Source organism: Ursus arctos, unplaced genomic scaffold, assembly GCF_023065955.2.
Source record: "Ursus arctos isolate Adak ecotype North America unplaced genomic scaffold, UrsArc2.0 scaffold_7, whole genome shotgun sequence".
NCBI classification, from domain to species: Eukaryota; Metazoa; Chordata; class Mammalia; order Carnivora; family Ursidae; genus Ursus; species Ursus arctos.
Genome location: NW_026623089.1, coordinates 25,392,070 through 25,415,065, shown reverse-complemented (window position 1 = coordinate 25,415,065; position 22,996 = coordinate 25,392,070). Strand labels below are relative to the sequence as shown.

General features: G+C 58.0%; 1 protein-coding gene across 1 annotated transcript; it reads left to right on the top strand.

Annotated features, from left to right (window-relative positions):
* The first annotated feature begins 1,739 nt into the window (after window positions 1-1,739).
* Window positions 1,740-15,738, top strand: TRIM8 (tripartite motif containing 8). The gene is made up of 6 exons (XM_026494000.4): window positions 1,740-3,100; window positions 12,243-12,338; window positions 12,689-12,922; window positions 13,721-13,752; window positions 13,887-14,002; window positions 14,354-15,738. Exons 1-6 carry the CDS (start codon window positions 2,531-2,533, stop codon window positions 14,959-14,961), a joined length of 1,656 nt encoding a protein of 551 aa, XP_026349785.1. The 5' UTR covers window positions 1,740-2,530; the 3' UTR covers window positions 14,962-15,738.
* The last annotated feature ends 7,258 nt before the right edge of the window (window positions 15,739-22,996 follow it).

The window sequence follows — 22,996 nt, the reverse complement described above, 5'->3', positions numbered from 1 at the left end:
CTCCAGACAGGGAAAAGGGGAGGAGCCGGGAGCCTCAGCAGCTGTAATAGCACTTCCGGACAATACGCCCCGCCCTTATGCCCCCGCCCCTCCCTGTCCGTCTTGGTCTCCGGGGCCGGGTGGGCAGAACCAGCGGGTGCTGATTAAAGGCGCCGCCGTTGCGCTGCCGCTTTCTCCTCCCGTCCCCTCCCGGTCTCCCCGCCCCCTTCCCGTGTAGCGGGACCGGCCTTGATGTAGGGACAGCACCCTCCGCCTGTCTCCGCCCTAGCTCGAGAGTCCAGCTCACCGCAGCCCCCTGCCCGCCCGCATCCCCACCCTGCCGGCCGCACTCTGCTCGGAGCCCATTGTATCCCCTTGCCCCCGGCTGCAGACTCCGAGGCCAGGCCTTGGCGGGAAGATTGGGGACCCCTGTGCGCCCTTCCAGCGGGTCCCAAGAGCCGGGGCCCCTCCCCCGCCCGCCCTCCTTCCAACAGCGAGGTAGCGGCGAGGGCGCCCTTCCCTTCCTCCTGAGGCGGAGGGCGCCGACTGACGGGCAGCAGGGACTCACCCCCGCCCCAGCCCCAGCGGCGCCCCCCCACACACTGCGCCCCCTTCCCGGGGGGAGAGCAGGAGCCCTAGCGAACAGAGGCAGGAAAAGAACTGCCCGGCGCGCAGATCATTTTTATTATCGAGATTATTATTAAAAGGGGGCGGGGAGCCCGGAATGCGGGGGAGGGGGCTAGAGACGCCGCTATTTTTATTAAACAGATTATTCCTGAAATAATAATAATACGCGCAAGATGGCTGAAGGTGGCCCTGATGAGAGTGTTGGGTTTTTTTTTTTTCCTTTTTTTCCTTTTTTTTTTTTTTTGATCTGAGGATAAAGCTCTGAGGCGACTGCCGCTGCGGAGACCCTGCCCGAAGTGCCCTCCCCTCAGTTGTGAAGCTTCAGGCGGACAAACGGACCCACAGACAGAGCGACTGGCGTGGGCCCGCCCCGGACGCGTCGCCTGGGCAGCAGCCGGGGGCCGCCGGCGCTCGCCTTTCTGCCGACTTCTTCCAATTCTAATCTTTTTTTATTTTTTGGAAAGGACCGGGGTGGGTGGAGCAGAGGTGGAGAGAAATCGGGACTTGGCATTTTTCTCCTCTCTCTCTCTCCTAATTTGAGGGAGGCCGCCAGCCCTCCCCTTAAAAAAAAAAAAAATCCCACCGAGAGACAGAGAGAGAGAGAGAGAGGGAGAAAGCCCGCTGCAGGACCCTCGAGCGAGCGCGCCTGGACCCCTGGCCACCGCGGCCGCCGCCAGGAGCCCAAGATGGCTGGGCTCTGAAGGAGGCAGCCTGGCCCGGCTGGCTCGGCCCGGCTGGCTCGGCCCGGCCCTGCCGCCGCAGGCTGGCTCCGACCGCAGCCCCGAGCCTTCCAGGCCGGAGCAGAGGCCGAGAAGAAAAGAAAGTGGGGGGGAGGGGGGCCGGGGTGGCGAAGGGGGAGGGCCGGGGCGGGGGGGAGGGGAGGGCCGGGAGCCGAGCCTCCTGTTCATTAGCAGTTGAGAAAAATTCCTTTCTAGTTTGATCAATCCTTGTTTTCCTCGGCAGAGCCGAGGCGCCCGCCCAGCGCGGAGACCGAGAGCGGGGTCTCTCTGCGGCGGGGGCGCCGGGCGCCGGGCCTCGGGGAAGCGCAGAAGTCGCGAAGAGGGGGTCAGGCCGGAGCACCGCCGGGGCTTCTCCCTCCCTTTCTGGTTGGCTTTTTTTTTTTTTTTTTTTCCACTTCTCTCCCTCCCCCTTCCGTTTCTATTTGTGAAGGGAGGAGGAAGGCAGAGGCGGGCTGGTGTCTCTGGCCGGGGACTGGAATTTCATCTGAATGACTGCCCCTGCGCGCACGCAGCGCCCCGGAGTCGGCCCGCCTGCGCCCCGCAGTCCGCACCCGCACCCTGCCGGCCAGCCGGGGGGCGCCTGCGCCGCGGCCCGGGGACCGCCAGCTCGCCTAGCTCGCCCGCTCCCGATCTAGCCGATCTCGGCGCGGCCGCTACCGCTTCCCCGGCTTCTCGGACCCCGGACGAGGGGAGTGAGGTGCTGCGCGGGCGCGCCGGGTGGGAGCCTCATCGCCGCCGCCGCCGCCGTCGTCGCTGCAGGAAGTGTGCGGCTCCCGGGCTCTGTCCGCTGCGGGGCGCGCCCCAATGTCAGACGCGAAGCCGGGCGCAGGCCGCGGGCCGCCGCTGGCCTAGCCGCGCGGACCGGGGGGGGCGGCCTCTTATATGGAATTTGGACCCCGGCGCTCCCCTCCAGGGCTGGTGTCCCGGCCGCGGCCCTGGCGCAGTCCGCCGCCTCCCGCTAGGCGCTCGGGAGGAGGAGGAGACGCAGCCGGTGGCGCGCGCGGCGGGAGGACCGAGGCTCCCTCCTGTGGGGGGCAGGCGCGCGGAAGGCGCTGGTGACTGAGCGACTGTCGGGGCTGCCTGAGGCCGGAGCTCGGGGCTCGGTGGGCCTGCAGCTGCACGGGACGGACCCCCAGAGTTGGGCACTTGGGGAGGCCTGCCCGGGCCCCCTGCCCGCGGCCGCCATGGCGGAGAATTGGAAGAACTGCTTCGAGGAGGAGCTCATCTGCCCCATCTGCCTGCATGTCTTCGTGGAGCCGGTGCAATTGCCGTGCAAACACAACTTCTGCCGGGGCTGCATTGGCGAGGCGTGGGCCAAGGACAGCGGCCTGGTACGCTGCCCGGAGTGCAACCAGGCCTACAACCAGAAGCCGGGCCTGGAGAAGAACCTGAAGCTCACCAACATCGTGGAGAAGTTCAACGCCTTGCACGTGGAGAAGCCGCCGGCGGCGCTGCACTGCGTGTTCTGCCGCCGCGGCCCCCCGCTGCCGGCGCAGAAGGTCTGCCTGCGCTGCGAGGCGCCCTGCTGCCAGTCCCACGTGCAGACGCACCTGCAGCAGCCCTCCACCGCCCGCGGGCACCTCCTGGTGGAGGCGGACGACGTGCGGGCTTGGAGCTGCCCCCAGCACAACGCCTACCGCCTCTACCACTGTGAGGCCGAGCAGGTGGCCGTGTGCCAATACTGCTGCTACTACAGCGGTGCGCATCAGGGACACTCGGTGTGCGACGTGGAGATCCGGAGGAATGAGATCCGGGCAAGTACCCTACGCGCACGCACACACACTCACTCCCTACCGCCTGGGGACCACCCTCCGGGCAGGCTAGCTAACTCTTGTGACATCAGGCCGGACACCCCCTTCCAAACTCTTCTACCCTGAAAGTTTAGGGGCAAGGTCCTGGGAAGAAGGGCCCCTCACTCCTTGATACATTCCTGCACCTGTGCTCATAGGTCCATCTTTTGAGTCATTTATAGAATTGAGGTGAGGGGTAGAGTTTGGGTGTTGCTTTTCTGTTCTGCTCACAGCTCCCTTCCCCAGCCTTGTTTCTGTAGGCCCTATGGGAAGTCACCAAGGCAGTGACCCAGGTCCTGCTTCTCCAGCTGCTGTTTATGTAATGAGTGTCCTGGTGCCGCTGCTGTGGCTGACATGATCCATGATGCTGGCATACCAATGAGGAAGTAAACAAAAGCAGCCATGTTCGTTTCAAGCCCTATTGGAAACACACTGGGGGGGGGGGGTGGAGGGGAGCTTCCGGAGGGGGAACAGAACTCTGGTATCTATCTGGACAAGGCCTGGACAGCCAGCGGCACCACTGAACAGTGTCTCAGCCATTCTGATTATTCCCAGTAGCCCACTCTTCATGTGTGAGAATCACTGCCCTCTGTGTGCCTATGTATGTTGCCTGCGTCCGCATGAACAAACCTTAAAGTATGTGTCTTCATCACCCTGAGCCCTTTTCTCCCAGCCCAGCCCTCTATCACAGCCCTCCCACATTTGGGGAGGGGAAGTGGAAGACGGAAAAAGAATCCTGTGGGTTTAAGGTTGAGCTGCCTTGCAATCTGGTTTCAGGCAGCTGGCTCCCCTGGGCTGCCGGCTGGGTGATTACAGAACCGCATCCCCTCCCATTGTATACACCCGGCAGCAGCAGCCAATGTCAAAACCGCCTTCCCCCTCAGGCCTCTGGGTCTGGCTTTGGAGCTGGACTGAGGCAATACTTCCGTCCCCTTGAGTGGAGGGGGGCTCCTCCTAGGTCCCTCCCTGGTCCCCTGGCTTTCAGGGTTGAGTCATACCAGAAGGAAGGGGTTGGCCTGAGACTGAGCCATCTCGAAGCCCCAGCTTGGAGCCTGGGTGTGATATCATGGGGGTGAGGTTGGGCTTTGGTTGGACTGGGAGTGTTTAATGGGTGGGGGCCCCTGGAGGCTAGTCGAGGCCAGTGGGGAGCTTGGGTATGAGGAAGCTCTGAGCAGGGGACGGTTGTGGACGGGGGCTGTTTCCTGTGGGGGGGACCAGTCAGAATGAGTCACTGTTTAGCAATTAAAAAACATACACATACAACTAACAAAAGGCAGGAGGGCCGCCACAGGCTGAGGGCAGGAATAAATAAAATTTGCTGTATAATTAGTTTCCAATCGGATGGGCTAGCTCGGGGTTTTTGTACCAGGACAGGACCTCTGGTTTCTTAAGGGAAGTGGAGGGGATGGAGAGAGGAGCCATTCTCTCCCCTCCCCGGGAGTTGAGAAGCAGAGGCCCAGGGGAAGCAGATGAGCCCCTGGTGTCCACCCCCAACTCAGGGCAGGCAGAGCCCAGACTTTTCTCAGGATTGGGAAGCCGCTGCTATTAATGAAGATGGAAAGGCCGGGGAAGGAGGGAAAGCGCAGAGGCAGGAGGAAGGAGCGCTGTCCAGTTCTCTGTCCTGGGATTGGCAGCGGAAAGTGACAGGAAGAGAAAGACAAGAGATGTGGCTGAAAGGAACCGGGGAGGGGGCAGCAGCCAGGGTGATGAGTGAATGTGTGCCTGCACCCACGCTTTTGCTCTTAACTGTGTCTGAGTGCTAGGGGTGCTTTTCATTTGGGAGGAGAGAAAACATAATTGTGCCTGATTCGGTAGTAGGAGGGTATCTTTAGATGTGTGTCTGTGTTTGCAAGTGTCTCTGAGACTGCTTTGCTCTTAAATGCGCCTGTCTCTCGTCTGTACAGTTGGGGACTGGGTGGGGAGGTGGTTTGCCCATGCATGCAGAGTATATTCTGGGGTTCCCACCAGCAGGTCCCTGATCCCAGCTCATGGAAGGAACTGGGTGGGAAGGAAGCACTAAACTTTGTCAGCAGCTGCATGCATGCATGTGTGTGCCTGTGTGTGTGTGTGTGTGTGTGTGTGTGTGTTCATGTGTTCATTTTTGCTCCTGGTGTGGACAGGCTCACAAATAGTGGGGTTGCTTCAGGGCCAGATGTGCAGTTCTGTGCGCTCAGTATCTGTGCCCGGCAGCCTGAGCCTTATCCCCCTCCTGGAGCCCCCTCCCCAGCCCTCTGGCTTCTCTCTTGTGACCCAGGGCACTGGAGTTGGAAACCCTTCAATAGGCCAGCACCACTCACTGTGAGTTGGACTTATTGAATGTGGAGGAAGAGGGGCCTCACCCTCAGGGGAGGGGAAGAGCTGTGGGGAACCTGAATGGAAGAACCCCTTGCGTCCCTTGTCCCTCCTCCAGCCAGGGGGGAGGGGCCTTTCCCTGGGCCTCTTTTTCCCTTGCCTGAGGGCCTCTGCTGATACCATGGATGTGACTGAGAGCAACAGAATTCTCCCGGATGTAGGAGCAGATACACGGAGACCTGGCACATGCCTGAAAATACAGCCCCTCTTCTTGTGCTTTCTTTTCTGTCCTCGAGGGTTGGGGGCTGGTAGCTGCTGACATGCCTTATTGGCTAGAAATAGGAAACTGATCAACCTCTCCCTGGTGGCTCTAGTCACATATTCACAAGCATCCACGTGAGCATGGGCCAGTAGTCTAGAGCAGGGGCCCAGCAGGAAGGCAAGCAGGGCTTCTCTCCAGCCTGGGGGATAGCAGGGGACCCAGAGTCAGTCCTGCCAACTCTGTTGCCCCACTCTGTCCTGGGGAAGCCAGTGTTTAGGCCCCATTGCCCTGAAGCCTGGGTGTCCAGTGGGTGGGCCCCAAAGACCCCTCTTTGGGACGTGCCTACCTAGACCCCAAATATATTCTCCTTTGGCGCCACGAGAGGCTACATTTCCAAAATTGGGATATCCAGGTAGGTTTGAGCCTGGCAGCCGTAGGTGGTGAAACCCTCTACCAGCTCCCTGATTTAGGGGTTCATCTGAGCAATGGGGAACTGGGGTAAGCTGGGACCATCCAGCATCCCTACCTCATAACCATCTTCCACATGGAAAGAAAACCCAAGATAAGGCCTAGTTATATGTATGAGGAGCTGTTCAGGGTGTGTGTGTGTGTGTTTGCACTCATGTCATAGTTGTGCCCCTGTGTCATTCCTAGGACCACAAATCAAGGCTGGAAATGTTGCCAGAACCCTTTTCCTTGCATTCTTGTAGGTTTAGTGTTGAGAGGAGATGTTCTCTGTTGGGGCGGGGGTGCGCTCCCACTGCTCAGGCCAACTTGGGGTTTGTAGCTGCTAGCGGTGAGGTTACACAGCGCACACTGCCCTTGGCTGGAGGGTTTGTCCTGGGATCCTGGAGGGCATCTGATGTCTCGGCCGCAGGTGTCTGTCTCTGGGTGGGCTGTGGGAGTGAGGGCGGCCCAGGCCCTGCTGACTCAGGCAGCACCAGCTCTGCTGCTCCCTCTCTCCGACCGTACTCCTGACCTCAGGTGGTGTGGGAGCTGGGGCGTGTGTGTGAGGTGTAAGGTGTGTGTGTGTGTGTGTGTGTGTGTGTGTGTGTGTGTCAGGGGCCCCTTCCCTGATTATCCTGCGTCTGTGGGGAAGGTGGGCCCGGGGCCCCAAGCAGAGAGGAGTCTCAGCCAGAGGCCTAGCCCCCACCTCCACCCCAGGATCCTGCTGACACAGCCGGCGCCCGTCACGCTCGCCCTCTGCCTCCTGCAGCTCCGTGTGTCTGCAGGTGTGTGTGCTTGTGTGTAACCAGCGTGTCTGGTTGTGTCTCTCAACACGTGACTCATTTTCTGTATCTCCCACGTGTATCTCTGTGAAGGCACCGTGCGAGTGACTGACTTGGCTGTGTGCGGCTGCGGGGTCAGGGGGCCATGCGAGCGTGTCTGTGAGCGGAGGGGACCGCGGGCCCGCCCGCCCTGTGCAGGGGACTGGGAGTTGAGTGGGACGCCCGCCGTCAGCGCCGACTTGCTAGCTTGCGGCTGCCTGCTCAGGCTCTCAGTCCCGGGTGACTTTCTCGCCTGGCGGGGCTGTTGCGGAGGGGCTGGAAAGGTGGAATTCACCTTCGGGGAGCTTGCTGCCCGCGGCAGGTCTTGGAGGCAGACGTCCAGACGGATCCTGCGAAGCTGTGTTGGAGGCGGTGTGGGTGGGCATAGGCAGAAGGTGGGCCCAGCTTGGGCCCCTGCCCTGGTCGGAGCAGGCAGGCCTGGCTGGCCTCATCCCTGGCTCTGGGAAAGCCTTCCTTCCCGGCCGGCCTGGCATTCAAACCCAGACAAAGGGGGGCTTTCTCTCTCGCCTCTTTGTTCTGCTGCCCCGGAGCGCTGCTCTCTGCATGGCAAAAGCTAATTCCACTCTGCAGCTGGGAAACCTTCTCTGGGGTCTGCCGGGGCTTGTCTCAGGGCTGCCGCTGCTCTCCGCGCCCTGGCTCCTGCCCTACAGCCTCTCCGCTGCTCTGGTTGCCTCTGCCCCGGGGTTCCACATGGTAGCCCGAGGCAGGGGCCGAGGCCTGGAGAGGGGTGTTTAGGGCAGGCAGGAGCTGCTCTGAGGCCAGGGGTGAGTGCTGTGGCCCAGGGAGAGAGGAGGCCGGCATGCTCCTGGGACGAGGGCTTCGGGGAGAGAGTGGGAGGGGCAGGTGTGGAAGCTGGGGAGGGGGTTACGATGGGGTAGCTCTGAGCGGGGGCTGCAGCCCGAGCTGGAGCTGGAATGGGAGCTCTCCGGGCCAGGGCCGGAGCCGAGACAGGTGTGCTGCAGCCCGGCGCCCTCTCTTGCCTGCCTACCTCTCCCTGCCGCCGCAGCCACCACAGGGGCTGCTAGATCGGCCCTGGCCCTGTTTGAAAACGTCGGGCCTGCCTCTGGCCCAACCCCTGGGGCCCTGTTCCCTCCTGACCTTGCTTCTCTTCAAGGTTGACTTGAGGGTTTTATTATTATTATTTATTAACTTTCATGCGAGCCCAGAGGCCCTATGGCCTCACCCGTCTGCCCAGTCCAGTCTGGCGTCAAAAATGCCAGCTGGGCCTGGCCAGTGAGCCTCCAGAGGGCTGTGAGGCTCTCCGGGGGCAGGAACGTAACGGGCCGTAAGTGCCCCCTGTCTGAGTCGGGAGGGCCATCCGAGGCAGCCGCTCGAGGCGGAGTCTGGAACATGGGCGGCAGGGTGTCCCGGGGCCTGCTCCTTATCCCCGCCAGGTGGGATGGGATGGGAATGGAGTGCCCCCGAGGCTTTTTGATGCTTTTGCCCTCACAGGCCCAGGAGCAGACCACAAAAGGCCTAAGCCCTAAGGTCCAGGGCCAAGAGTGAGCGGGTCCCATCAGGGCCAGGGACTGCTGAGTGGAGCTGGGCCTCATATCGTTTCTTGTGCTTCCTGCCAGGGGCCTGGTCCCTCCAGCACTGCAGTCGGCCCCACTCAGCTCTGCTCCTGCACCTGCGCCCTTGAGGTGTGCCACAGTCCGGGTGACTCACTGTGGGCTGGGAGCAGTTTGTAAAGTGCCCCCTGCCCTCCCCCCTGTATTGAGAGCCCATTTCTGAATCAAGCTGGAAAATCTGGTCCTGTTTCTCAGCTGCGTGTTTTTCCCACATGGGAAATGGGGCCTCGGCTCTCAGCAATTCCCCGGACGTTGGGATAGTGCGGCGGGATGGGGGGGCTTGTCAGTCTTGCTTGTTCTCTCCCATCTTCCAGTTCTCAGTAACCCGATTCAGTCATTTGGTGGAATTGAGGTGAGGGCTAATGAAGAGGCAGCAAGTAGATATTCCTGTCCCTTCCCCCGATTTCCCAGTGCCTAAGGTAACAGTGATCCCCCCAACCCCCTGCCTCCCCAAGGTTTTGTCTGTGGCAGGATTAAGATCATCTGGCCTCAAGGGAGGGCAGTTCCTGCAAGGCTGAGCTGGCCAGCATGGGCCCCTGAGCCCCCTTCCCAGCCCTCCATGATGACTGGCAACCTTGCCAGTTTCCTTCCCATTTCTGCCCCCTCCCCTACCTACCTCTGCAGCAGAGACAGGAGCTCAATGTCCTCTGAGCTGGGAGAGGGGAAGTGAAACTCAGCTACCTGCTAGAGAGTATGGCCATTGCCTTTGCTGGGCCTGGACGGGGCTCCCAACCCAGAGGGCTCTGGGCGTGCAAGGTCCCAGAGTAGAAGTACTACCAGGAAAGGCTCTGAGAAAAGCCTAGAAAAAGAGGGACAGAGCTGGACTGGACAGGAGGTGCCTCCTTTGGCTTTTCCCTGAGGAGTCAGCCATGAACTCCTTGAAGGGGTTCCAGGTGGGCAGGAGAGGGGCTTCCCACTGCTCTGGAGGGTGGGAGTGGAACAGCCCCCATTCCAGGCCTCTGGGGAAATTGGTCTGGGAACCTACCTGGGGCTGCCTCTTTCCTGCCCCTCATCTGGGACTCAGCCCCAGGTGCGTCCCTAATCTGATACTGATGGGTTTGGTCATGAGCAGTAGCTAGGCAGGGAGACCATGGTGCACAGATGTGCGGGTGGGTGGGGGCCTGGGCTTGCAGGTGTCCTGAGCACTGGAGAGACAAGAGTGGTCTGGAATCTGAGACACATCTGGAGGGGGGTGCCCTGTTCTCTGAGTGTGGGTACAAGGCAGCCAGAAGGCAACAATTTGAGGGCCAGTTGTTACAGGCCCTAATGTTCCTGAAGGGGAGTCCTGGAGACCTTACTTTTATGGCAGGCCTTCCCCAGTTGTCTGGGGCCTTCAGGAGGCCCGGCCTTCACCGTGTAGGGGGCCGGATACAGGTATAGTGTAGCTGGGTGCAACAGTGTGCGTGAGGGGGGCCCGGGCCCAGGTGGCAGTGCGGGCTTGGTGTGTTCTGGGCAGTGCTGCAAGGTGCTGCCTGCCCTCTTCCTATAGCTGTGGGCAGTTTCACAGACAGGGAGGATGCGTGACCGCCTCTTATCCCCCCGCCCCTCAGGCTCTGACTCTCAGGCTGACGGCAGCCCCCTGTGCATGTTGGACTGGTGTGGGGACCTGCTGGAAGGACAAAGCGCTGGGGGCAGGGCAAGGTTTCCTTGGGGCTGGTCCTTGGAGGTCCTGTCCTAGCTCAGCAGTCAAGTTGTTTGGAGCGGGGGGTGGGGGGGGGTACCCCGGGGGTACCCCGGGGGGTACCCCAGGCTTCTCCAACTTAGAATCTGAGAGCTTTATCCCACCACCTCCTCTTGTCCCCAGGGTCCTGGTTTTTGTTTCCAGGACAGCCACCAACTCACAACGAGGTTGCCTAAAGCTCTTGCTGGCCTTGGTTTCCCCAAATGTAAAATGGGTTGGAGGAGTGAGGAAGGGATTGGTGGCAGCTTGTCTCTAGGAAACCAGCTGGGTCTGGGTGAAGAGTGGGGGTCATAGGTCAAACTTGAGGGTCACTCTGAGGCCTGCACAGAGGAAGAAAAAGAACCACTCCTTGTGGTGTGGCTCCTTCCTGTGAGCTAGGTTCTGTGCCACGTGCTTTGCAAACGTCGTATTTCAGGCAAAACCTTAGCTTTATTCAGTCAGCCTGTTATGGATCTATAGGGTGCCGGGGCCTCTGTGCGGCCTGGCTGGGGAGGGAGGTAGAAAAGGACAGCAGCAAAATCCTATTTTCAGCAGGCTTGAAGGTTTGCAGGGAGATAGACCTCACTTTGCGAGGCAGACTGCAGAATAGTGTTGTCCTCTAGGTGTTTCTGTGATGATGGTCCTCTCTCATACCTGTAGTGTCCAGTACATCAGCCACTGGCTCCATGTCGCTATTGAGCACTCAGAAACTGAGGCCGGCACAACTGAAGAACTAATGTTTGACTGAATTCATTTCCGTTCACTTCAATTTAAATAGCCACATGTGACTAGCGGCTGCCGTGCTGCGCAGCCTGGTGACAGAGGGAAGGCACAATGGGGCAGCCCGCTGCCTGGAGAGGACAGGGAGGGACCCGCACAAACATCGAGCATGGGCCATGGAAAGTTTCCTAGGTCTTGAGGCCTTAAGCTGGGCCTTGAAGGATGGAGAGAGGGAGGAAGGAGGCCCCGTGGGCTAGAGAAGAGTGTCAGAGGGGTGCAGGGAGTTCAGATGTGCACGGAGCACCGCGGGCAGGATAGCAGCCCACCTGGCTGGGCAAGTCAAGTTGTCAGAAAGCCCTTGTGGCCGAAGTATTGCAAGGAGGGACTCATTGAGGGTTCTTGAGCAGGAAGAGACCATGTTTGAAGAGGCATGTCTGGTGAGAGAGGATGACAGGATGGATGCAACAGCCAGGATGGGCAGGGCTGGGAGAGGAGGGCTTATGAAGACAGGAGATCAAGGGCTGAGAAGAGCAGCTCGGTCCAGCACCTTCCAGTAAGCTGGCCTTGGGTTCTTAGGAGAGCCGGCGTCTCCCTTCCACCTGGGTTCAACCGAGAGTCTGAGAGAGCTAGCAAGGACGTCAGCAGCCTAGCTGTCAGTGTCAAGAATAAGGGAAGGGGTAGCTGCCCTTGATGCCCCAAATGCAGGTAAGGCATGTATAGGGTGAGAACTGTGGACCAGGCCAGAGGGCCTGTATGACACTGGAAGGTTGTTTGTCCTTCTGCATCTTAGGGTACTCATCTCTAAGATGGAGGTCCCCAGAGAGAGGCGGCATGCCTCCTCTGAGAACAGACCTACCGCCAGATCACCTAGGTTTGTTTCCAGCTCCGACGTTTACTAGCTGTGTGACTTTGGATGAGTTGCTTAAGCTCTCTGGTTTCCTCTTCTCTGAAATGAGGATAATAATAGTACTTAACTCATAGCATTACTGGGATAATTAGATAAGTCTGTTCAGGAAAAGCACTTAGAACAGGGGCTGCCTGACCCTGCCCTCAGAAAGCTCATGGGCTAGTATGTGTGGGAAGCTATTCCAGGCTTTCTGTTCCTGGGAACAGGCTGGCCAGACAGCTGTCACCAGGCCCCTGGGATTGTGTGGGGGCCAGAAAAGGTTAGATGGTAGAAATTTAGGCCATCCAAGTCAAAGACTCTATAGGATGAGTCTGTTCTGTAGAGGGAAGGGTGGTGCTCACCCATCCTTGGTAAGGGGTAGAGCTGCAGCCCCCTCTGATGCCCCTTCCCCACCTGTCCCTGCAGAAGATGCTGATGAAGCAACAGGACCGTCTGGAGGAGCGAGAGCAGGACATTGAGGACCAGCTGTACAAACTTGAGTCAGACAAGCGCCTGGTGGAGGTAGCTAAGCCCAAGCCCATGGTATGGGGTGGGGAGGCTTGGGTGCGGGGCCTCGGGCTGGTTCCTTATTTGGGCCAGGATCTCTTCTGTGGTCAACTCCGTGCCAGAATCCCTTGGTCAGGTACTCAGTGAACGGTGGATGAGCTCCCACTGGTACCAGGGGCAGCTGGCCCAGAGCCCCATGCTACCAGCAGGGAATGAGCAGGTCAGACCTTGCCCTCGGGAGCCTTGGGCAGCCTGGAGCGGGGGGCATCCCAGACTCTACCAGCCAAGGATGTGAGACCGGCGGGAGCGGCAGCCCGAGGTCCCCAGGGCTCACGGTCCGCCCGCTCTCACCCCCCTGCCTGCAGGAGAAGGTGAGCCAGCTGAAGGAGGAGGTGCGGCTGCAGTATGAAAAGCTGCACCAGCTGCTGGACGAGGACCTGCGGCAGACGGTGGAGGTCCTGGACAAGGCCCAGGCCAAGTTCTGCAGCGAGAACGCAGCGCAGGCGCTGCACCTCGGGGAGCGCATGCAGGAGGCCAAGAAGCTGCTGGGCTCCCTGCAGCTGCTCTTCGACAAGACGGAAGACGTCAGCTTCATGAAGGTGGGCTGGGCCCGGGACCGGCTGGCGGCACCTGCGGTCATTCCTAAACCGGAGTCGGCCATCCTTGGCTCCCCAGAGAATCCCCCCCCGGCAGTATGCTCACAGGGTTTTGGAGCCAGCCTACATGGCTTCAGAACCCTCCCACCCCGCTCTTTCTAGCTTTGTGAGCTTGGGAGCGCGTCACAGATATGCCCTCTGCCTGAGGTCCCTCACTCATAAAATGGGGTTCATAATACAGATCTACCTACTATCTTTTATCCACAATACCAAATTTTAAAAGCCTCCGAAAACTAGTAGAAAAAATTCTGACAACTCATTTAACAGGAAAACTGAACTCATGTCGGCAGTTTTTGGTCTTTATTTATCTTGCTTGATACAAGTATTCAAACATTTTGCTGCAAGAGCATTGGTCTATTGAATGATGATGTCCTACTGGGGATGGTAGATACTATACGGTACAGGGACCATATTCCCCTTCTAAAATCCAACAAATTCCAAATTCCAAAACACATCTGGTCCCAAGGATTTCGGATAAAGGACCGAGTGCCTCTAACAGCTTCCTCCTAGGGTGTTGTGTAGATAAAGTGATGAATATATAGAAACACTTAACAGTGTTTGTCACATAGTAAGTGCTCAGTAAATGTTAGCTATCCGTGTCTTCTAGAAATGGAGAGACGCCCTCCCCCCTTACTACACTTTGGCTGGAATCAGATGGTCAGCCCTGCCTGGGGAGAGGGAGGATGGGGCAGCTCTCCCCTGTTGCCTTGCCCACTGACTAACCCTCTTCTCTCCCCCTAGAACACCAAGTCTGTGAAAATCCTAATGGACAGGTAAGCAGATGGCCACTGGCTGCCAGGGGAATACATCACGGGGAGGGCAGGGAGGGCCAGGCCCACCGGGGGGAGGTAGGGCAGGCTCACCGGTGATACCTCCTCACAGCAGATGCCCCGTCCACTGCCCCCAGGACCCAGACCTGCACGGGCAGCAGCCTTTCTCCCCCTAAGATCGGCCACCTGAACTCCAAGCTCTTCCTGAATGAGGTGGCCAAGAAGGAGAAGCAGCTGCGGAAGATGCTAGAAGGTGAGGGTGGTATCCTCAATGGAAAGGAAAGTGCCCTTTGGGCAGGGAGGAATGCCAGAGCCTTCTCTCTGAGAGGCGGCATGGCCTAGTCAGATAGTCTTTTCTTCATATCCTGGCTTTGCCACTTCTAGCTATTGGACCTCAGGAAAAGCCATATTACCTCCCTAAACTTCAGGTTCTTCCGCTGTAAAATGGGAATAATCATGGTATCTACCTGCTAATGGTAGGCCCTGTTGACCAAGGGTAGTGCATGATGTAATGAGCTTGGTCCTATAGATAGAAAGCGGGGAGAGGAGGCCTGGGTTGCTTGGGATGGGAGCTCTGGCGACTTTTGCCCCAAACTCTCCACAGGCCCCTTCAGCACACCGGTGCCCTTCCTGCAGAGCGTCCCCCTGTACCCTTGTGGCGTGAGCAGCTCTGGGGCGGAAAAGCGCAAGCACTCAACGGCCTTCCCTGAGGCCAGTTTCCTAGAGACGTCGTCAGGCCCTGTGGGCAGCCAATATGGGGCAGCGGGCACAGCCAGCGGCGAGGGCCAGTCAGGGCAGCCCCTGGGGCCCTGCAGCTCCACGCAGCACTTGGTGGCCCTGCCGGGCGGCGCCCAACCAGTGCACTCAAGTCCTGTGTTCCCCCCATCACAGTATCCCAATGGCTCCGCCACCCAGCAGCCCATGCTCCCCCAGTATGGCGGCCGCAAGATTCTCGTCTGTTCTGTGGACAACTGTTACTGTTCTTCCGTGGCCAACCACGGTGGCCACCAGCCCTACCCCCGCTCCGGCCACTTTCCCTGGACAGTGCCCTCGCAGGAGTACTCACACCCGCTCCCGCCCACACCCTCCGTCCCCCAGTCCCTTCCTGGCCTGGCGGTCAGAGACTGGCTCGACGCCTCCCAGCAGCCTGGCCACCAGGATTTCTACAGGGTGTATGGGCAGCCGTCCACCAAACACTACGTGACGAGCTAACGCCACGCAGGCAGTGGGGCGCTGGGGAATCTTCCCCCCCCGCCCCCCAGTGGCTCGGGAATTATGCATCCAGAGACCTGCCCTTCTACCTTCGGGTCTTCCCTCCCTTCCTCCTTCATTTCCCCCCAAGTCTTTTCCTTTTGGATTTTGTTTTGTTTGGGGCTTTGTTTTTGATTTTTCTTTTCTTTTTTTTTTTTAAATGAAACTCCTGGACACAGGGGTGACAGTGAGAGCTGGCCTGGGCTGGGCTGCAGGTGGCCCTGGAGTTGGGAAAACGTCTACTTCAAGGCATTGAGCTCTCTCTCTCTGTTTCTCCTTTTTTCTTCCACTCCTTCCCCTTCTCACCCCTGTGGCTGGAAGGAGCCTCAGCTTCCCCTAAAGCCTTGGGGGATCCAACCCTCCTCACCCAGCCCTGGGAGGAAGGACCAGTGTGCCCACTGGCCCGCTTCTCCTCTCGTTTTTCTTTTGGGCAATTTGATCACTGACTAAGAAATGACCTGTAGATTGTGGGGCTTTTTTTTTTTTTTTTTAATTTTTTTAAACCAAGAATGATTTCTCCTGCTTCCCTCTTCTCAACATCCTCCCAGATGGAGTTCAAAGGCCACTTCTCAAGCAGCTTTTGGCACCTTCAGCCTCAGAGTGGAATCTTAAAGACAGGAACCCCATGTCCAGGAAAGGGGAAAAGGAACTTTGCCAATGATAGTGACCACAGCAAAAGCAAATAATAATAATATTAATAATAATAAAGAGAAATAAAAGAAATAATAAAATAAAAAACCCTAGCACAGCCCTTGTTGAGGTCAGTGGGGGAGGAGCGGCTGCCCCGAGTTGGGTCCTTGCCTGGATTTTGACACAGCAACTTCCTGTAGGGAGCACTTTGTATGAATCATGGACTTCCTGTTCTCAAGGCACAGGTATTTCTTCTGTAATCTGTCTAGAGCACACACCGAAATCCAACCTTCTAATAAACATGATGGCGCAGTCCCACTCCCTGCCTCGCCTCTTACCCCTCACTTCTCCAGGCCTAGGGTCTTCAGATGTTGGTACAAGAGAGGGCACCGAGGGATGGAAGCCATTGCCTTCCTTGCCTTGGTTCTTTGCTCCATCTAGACTGTTCCAGGCCTGTGATTGTTAGTTCGTCAGGCACTAACTACATCTCCTCTCAGCCTTGGGTTCATTTGACAAATATTTGCTGAGCGAGGGCCTCCCAGGCCCAGCCCCCTGCTTCATAGGTCCTGGCATTTCTTTGAGGTTCTGCCAGCATGTTCTTAGCTAGGACAGACAAAGGAAGAAATACCTTTCTGTGAGTCTTGCAAAATTACCTCCTTCAGGCCACAAATATTTATTGAGCACATGCTAAGTGCCAGGCACTGTGCAGGGCTGTGGGCCTAAATGGAGCAGATCCTCTTTTTGTAATTTAGTCTAAGTGGGCCTTGGCCCCCACTGGGGGTGTCACTCAGCTCCATGCTTCCTGTGGTGACTTGGGCCCGGGCCCCTGCCCTGCACACGGGGCAGTCAGGAAAATATTTGGCTCTCAGAGGCATGGAGGTACGGTAGCAAGGTGAGGAAGACATTCTACCCCATCCCCTTTGGCAGAGCTGCTCAAACTCTCTAGTGTCTTGGGAGCTTGTTAAAAGGGCTGATTCTTGGGGCCTGCTTAGACTCCTTGGGAGCCGTCGAAGGCCCAGGAATCTGTATTTTTAACTCCCCAGTTAAAAGAAGTGCTGCCATGAAGGATTGCTAGGGTCTTGCTTGTCACGGGGACCCTCGGATAGAAGGAAGGGCTAGAGACACCTCTGTTGGGGGTGGGGGGAGTGATCTTTAAAAAGGATCTCTGGTTTTTGCCTAACACTTCAGGTGGATCTTATGTCATAAAGCAGCCTGTGCCTTTCTACTGTGCTAGTAGGAGGGGCAACCTTTGCTGGTGCCTAGTCCTCTTTCCCCTTGTCTGCGTAGAATCAGGGCCCAAATGCCGTCTATCCCAGGAAGGCTAGAACAAGGCAGGGGGCCATGGGTAAGTGCTGTCCTGTGCCAGGGATCCCAGCCTCACCCAGCCCTAGTCACTTCCCCTTTCATTAAAGTAAGGACCCAGGCTGAAGGGCATGGTCAGGCCATGGTTAGGCCATGTTCCCCTGGCCAGTGGGCTGGCCAGACCAAGACAGAGTCTTGGTCCTGCTAAGTAGAAGCTGTCTTCCCATCCTGTGGGAATAGAAAATGACTCAGTGTCGGGTGGGTGGACCCTTGCTTCATTGCTCCCCTTCCCCACTTCGGCAGGGAGCCGGAGCCAGGACAGGATGACAACAGCTGGCCTGCCCCCTTCTCTTCCCCTGCACCTGTTTGGGGCTAAAGTGAGGGGGCAGATGGTTGGAGCACAGTGGCCCTGCAGCCCAGGGTGTAAGGATGCCGGGGGGCAGGTGCTGGTGGACAGATAAACATTTAACTCCACTCACATCTGCTCCTGTCTCACTCTCCCTTTCTCTGGTTGTCAGGGGCCCTAGGACATCTTCTGTGCCAAGGGTCGGGAGCCAAGATAGAAAACTGCCCAATTTCTTTCCCACTTGGCCTAGTTTTGTTTTAGCTGATGGGAGGGGTCATCTCTCCAGATACATCAGTCAGACTGGGATTTGGAGGGAGACTGGTGGGGGTGGGGTGGGTTTGAGCCCCACCAGGTCCCAGCTATGGAAGCCCACCGCAGACAATTACACACTCAGGCACACAGGCCGCAGGCAAAGCAGCCAGCTGCCAGTAGCACAGCCTGGGGGTGCCTGGGCAGCCAGGGAAGCAGGGAGGCGCTCACCCCATCCAGCTGTCCCCAGCCACCCAGCTGTCCCTGGCTTCGGCTTCGTAGGAGCAGCTGTCACCCACCTCCCAAAGGGTCAGGGGCAGAGGAGGCCCAGAAAGAGCTGGAACTGCCCCAAGCACAAGGCCTGCAGGAGAAGGTGTGAAGGGGGCCTTCCCCCCACCCCACCCTGGTCTGCATACTCCTACACTCTGGGCACCCACAGCCACACCCTGGGCCTCACACCGCGAGCGGCTCAGAGATAGCGGCTCTCACACCCCGGCGCTGCCCTCCCGCCTTCCCCGAGAGGCGGTCACTCCTCCCCTTTCCGGGAAGGGCTGGGTGTCAGGAGCGCCTCTCCCCCACCCCACCGATGGGGGGCGGTGGCTGCTGTGGCCCAGATGTGCGCAGCCCTCGGGGAGGCGAGCGCCGGGGGGTTTCCTCCACCCGCCACCCGCGCCGCCCGAGCTCTTTCATGTCGCTGCCCTCCCCGTCCCAGCCCGGGCCGGCAGCTGCGGCCCGCTCCCCGCCCCCAGCCTCTCTCCCAGCTGTCTTTAGGGTGGGGCCGCGCAGCTGGGGAACAGCTGCAAGGCTTGGGGGGGAGGGTCGGGTGCCCCCGCAACGGCCGGAAACAGGCCGGGGGCCGGGGGCCGGGGGCCGGGGGGGGGGGGTTACGGTGCGGGGGGGCGGGAAGGCGAGGCCGGGGGTGGTCGGCTCCTCCGCCCCTCCCCCAGCGCATCTGGCCGGGCCAGCTGAGAGGGGCAGACCCCAGATCAAAGCCCCCTCCCGGCTTCAAAGGGCGCCCTGCGGGCGGGGCGGGCGGTGGGGCAGCCGGGAGCACCCTGCGGGCGTCGCCGCTGAGTCAGCGCCCCGGGCCCCTCTCCCGAGGCGAGACCCCACCTTCTAAGCTCGCTTCTGGGTTCCTCCATTCCTGTTCACACCCACCCACTCAAGGCCCTGTCGTTGTCACCGTGCCACCTTCTCAGACGCCTTCAGTTTCTCCCATCTGAGGGTGGGGGAGAACCTAGGCATACTCTCAAGATCGAGCCTGGCCCCCTGGGGGATTCCCTACCCCGCCTCTGCGTCCTGTAAATTCAGGGTGGGTGGATGGAGGGTCTGGGATATGTCGTTCCCCAACCTAGTGATCTAGGCCTACGAAGAAAGGGCTGGGGGTCGGATGTTGACCCTACTGGGGCTGCCGGGTAAAGGGAGGTAGAAAACTGATTCCCGGGTGTCCCTGGACAGACCCCACCACATTTGAGCCCCTCTTTTACAGTGAGGGTCTCCCTGTATGAGTTTGGAAAACTCTTCTGTGGAGGTGCCTTAGAAACAGTGGTCTCTAGAACCTGGGGGCCTTGTGCTGGTTCTAGAGCCCTCTGAGTCCTGTTTCTTTGAGTTAAGGGGCAAGGAAGGAAATTGACAACACTCTTAGATTGCCCCTTCCCTATACTTTGGACAAGACCCTGGGATTCAGAGATAAGATCTCATGGAGGCTGAAGGAAATGAGACAGACCAGAGAGTGGGGCAGAGGCAGCCAGGGTTGGGGGCTCATCAGGTGAGAGGTTACAGATCTGGAGCAGGAGTTGGGCTGGCCTCAAGAATATCACCTTCTTCTGGCAGCTTCTCTCTTCCTCCAACACTCTACCCTTGCCAAAGACTCTCTTCCCTTCCAGAGCAAGATGTAGTCACTCCGCTTGAATTCCTCAAGACACTGCTTCCACAGGGAAAGAAAGCTCTTACAGATAACAAATGGAAATCTGGCGGATAGAGCTTTGATCTCTACCGTATTCTCTATGGTATATGGGAATCACACCCACTGAGTGAGAGAAGCCTTCAAGAGCCCAGGCCTTCTTCCCTAAAATCCCCTGTCCCTGGCAGGAAGCTTACCCTTGAGCTCTGCACTGGAAGTCTGCATGTTTCCTCCATGGGCAACCAGTTTTCTTTAATTGCTGTGTGGTTAATTCCTCTCAACTGCAGCAAACTGGGATATTTATGACTTCCCCTTGCACTAGATCTTCAATAATTGGGTCTTTCTTGAGAAAGAACCCATCTGCTCACTGCCATAGATTATTTTTCATTATTTACATTAAGGCAAGAGGAGGGAGATGTATGGGGTGGTGTGTGGCAGAGTTTTCAACAGCTTGTAGGACGGGGTGTTAGTGCTGGCACAGGCAACATCTCAAAATTGCAGGTCAGGAGTGAATTGCAGGAGCAGGTATCTGAGACCTGAGTGTTGAGGATGGTGTGGACTTCTGGTCCACCTGGAAAAAAATGGCAGTGAGTCATGTGACACACGGATGTTTGGCTGCCTGGTTGTGAATTGGATGTTGTCATTAGACACTCTCCACATCTGTGTCTACTACAGGGCACTGAGTAGGGAGGAGGTTCGGATGCAAAATGGGCAACTAGGACCTAAGAGACAGGGACTCTCCAGCCACACCAAATGCCATCTCCAGCAGCTGCAACAAGCCAAGCTCCACCTATCAGATCATAGGCTTAGAGTCAGTCCTCCAGCAGCCAGGTGGCTCTGTGCCCTGGTGGCTCTGCTGAGCCCTCTGCCTGGATTGTACACCTAGACTCAGAGTTCTGCCTCTGCCGTGTGCCCCTCCCTACCCTCTCCAGGAAGGTGTGAGGAGAAATGAAATGAGGCACGTGAAGTGCCAGGTTTGTGGCTGGCACCGTCCACTTTGGGGCGTTGATAGCTCTCACAATGCTTCTGTTCTCGTGCGCCAACCACACTCCCGTGCACTTAGGACTCTCACGCGGTATTCCAACTATTGTGGTTTACATGTCAAGTTACATGCTGCAGAGCTTAACTGTCCAACTAGCCTGTGAGTCCCTGGAGGATGAGAAATATTAGTCGTCTTTGATTTTTCAGAGCCTAGGACATTGCCTGTTTCATTCATTCACTCATTTATTCATTCAACAAATAATTATTGAGGTCCTTCTAATTCTGGGTGCTGTTCCAGTGTTGGGGATACGTCAGTTAACAAAACAGACAAACTCTCTGCCCTCTTGGAGCTGATAACTTGGTGGGGAAGGGACAGATGACAAACAATAAATCAATAAATGTGAGTTGGTGATAAGTACTGTGAAGGCAGGTAAAGCAGGGTGAGGGGGTAGGGCATGCCGGGAAGGTAGGGGGGCATGGGAGTTTTATATAGGGAGATGGTTGCGGATGGTTTTACTGAGAAGGTGACATTGAGCAGATATTTCAGAATGTGGGCGCCTGGGTGGCTCCGTCAGTTAAGCGTCTGTCTTCGGCTCAGGTCATGATCCCAGGGTCCTGGGATTGAGCCCCATGTGGGGCTCTCTGTTCAGTGGGGAGTTTGCTTCTCCCTCTCCCTCTGCCCCTCCCCCAGCTTTTGCTCTCTGTCAAATAAATAAATAAAATCTTTAAAAAATTTTTTTCAGAGAGTGAGGAGGCAAGGTCTCAGGGTATTTGAAACAACAGTGTTTCAGGCAGAGGAAACAAGCGCAAAGACCAGAGGCACTTGATGCTTGTTTCAGGAAAGGCAAGGGGGTGTGCGTGGCTGGAAGGAGTGAGGGGCAAAGCAGTGAGTAATGAAGTAAAAAAGGCATGAGGGAAGGGGGCCAGGGCATGAAGCATTATAAGTGCTTTGCCTCTGCTCAAGAGATAATTTGCTGAATGAATGAACCAATGAATGAATGGTTGGGTGGACGGATGCCAAATGCTGAGGGTTTCAGGGCTCTAGGAGCTTCATAGGGGAGCCCTGTGGGCTAGAGGGTACCAGTCCATCTTCCTGGGCATATGGGACTTGAATCGTGCCCTAAAAATGAGTAAGAAAAGCACAAAAGAGGGGCAGACACTCCAGGGAGGAGGTGACTATGAGCACAGCTGGGGAAATAAAATTGCGGGGGCTTAGGTTGGGGGACATCGAGCATAGCTCTTGTGAAGCTCAGGGTCTGCGTGAGGCCACGATTAACAGATCTATAAAAAAAGATTTGGGATCAGATCAGAGGGCTCTTGAATGACAGGATAAACAGTTTGGCCTTGAGTCTCAGAGCCACAGGCCCCTGAAGACGTCTGAGCAGGGGAACTGTTTTAGAACAATGGCTCTGAGCACTAAAGGGGTGAGGGCCAGGAGGCAGGGGACAAGATGGCCACCCAGGAGGCAGAGGGAGGTCCAAGGGAAAGAGTAGGTAGGGCTGCAGGGTGCAGGCTGGCCCCCACCCAAGGACAGGAAGGGCCTCCAGGTTCCACCGCTCAGCCAAGAATGGAAGCCCGGATGAGGCCTTCTCCTTCCCCGCCAGCCGGCCATGGACCCTGGAGTCAGCAGAAAACCCTGGGCCCTGGGGAGGAGGCGGCGCCGAGCCAGAAGCTGCTGAGGGAGCACTGGCAGCAAGATGCCATTGTACGTCCGCAATCAAGATACTTCAGAGGAAATCAAAAGCACCAACTGGGGAAATGATGTGCGCGCTCGCTCGCTCTCTCTCTCTCAAACACACACACAAACTTCTGCCTCCAAAATGGGTCAAGTGAAGGCTGTGGGCGTGGGCTGGGGAGGGAGGGCTGGAAGGAGAGGAGGCCCAGGGCCCCGGAGCAGCCTGGGTGCTCGTGCCCACTCGGCCTCCTGGCATGGGGGGTGGCAGCAGCTGCAGGGTGGGGTGGGAGGGGAGGCTAAACACCCACCCCCTGCATATGGAGAATGCTCACAGCTGCCCTGCCTGCTTTGCCTTCATCAGGAGCAACTGTTTCAGGAGTGGTGGCAGGCGGGCAGGAGGGGGTGATGTGCCCATTCACAGACTGGGGGTAGGGGGGCTGCCTGCAGCTGTGCGGACACCTCCCCCAGCCCCCGAATTCCCCTTCCTCCCTCTTTCTTCCTCCCAACTTGCTGCTCTGGTAGATCTGGAGGTCCCAGGGTGGGAAAGGGGCCCAGGGAGTCAGGGTGAACCCCCAGGATCTGGGTGAATTGAGGGGAGAGTTGGGCTGGGTTGTGTGTCCCCCAACCCCCACCGCAGGATGGGCTGTTGCTTACGAACCAAAGCTCCTTATCTCTTTCTCTTCCCAAGCCATCTGTGGCGTCCAGGCGGGAAAAGTGCTCTGGCCCTGTCATCTGGACGCCCTGGAGGAGCCACATTCATATGGAAAGCCCCGGATCAGGCTTGTCCTGTGCCCCCAGACTGAATCCAAGGGGTGCAGGGGTGGCATGCCAGCAGGATTTTGAACGATTCCACCTCTTGGAAATGAGGAAGGCTGAGGAAGGGAGGCTGTTGGGCTGCAGGCTGACCAGT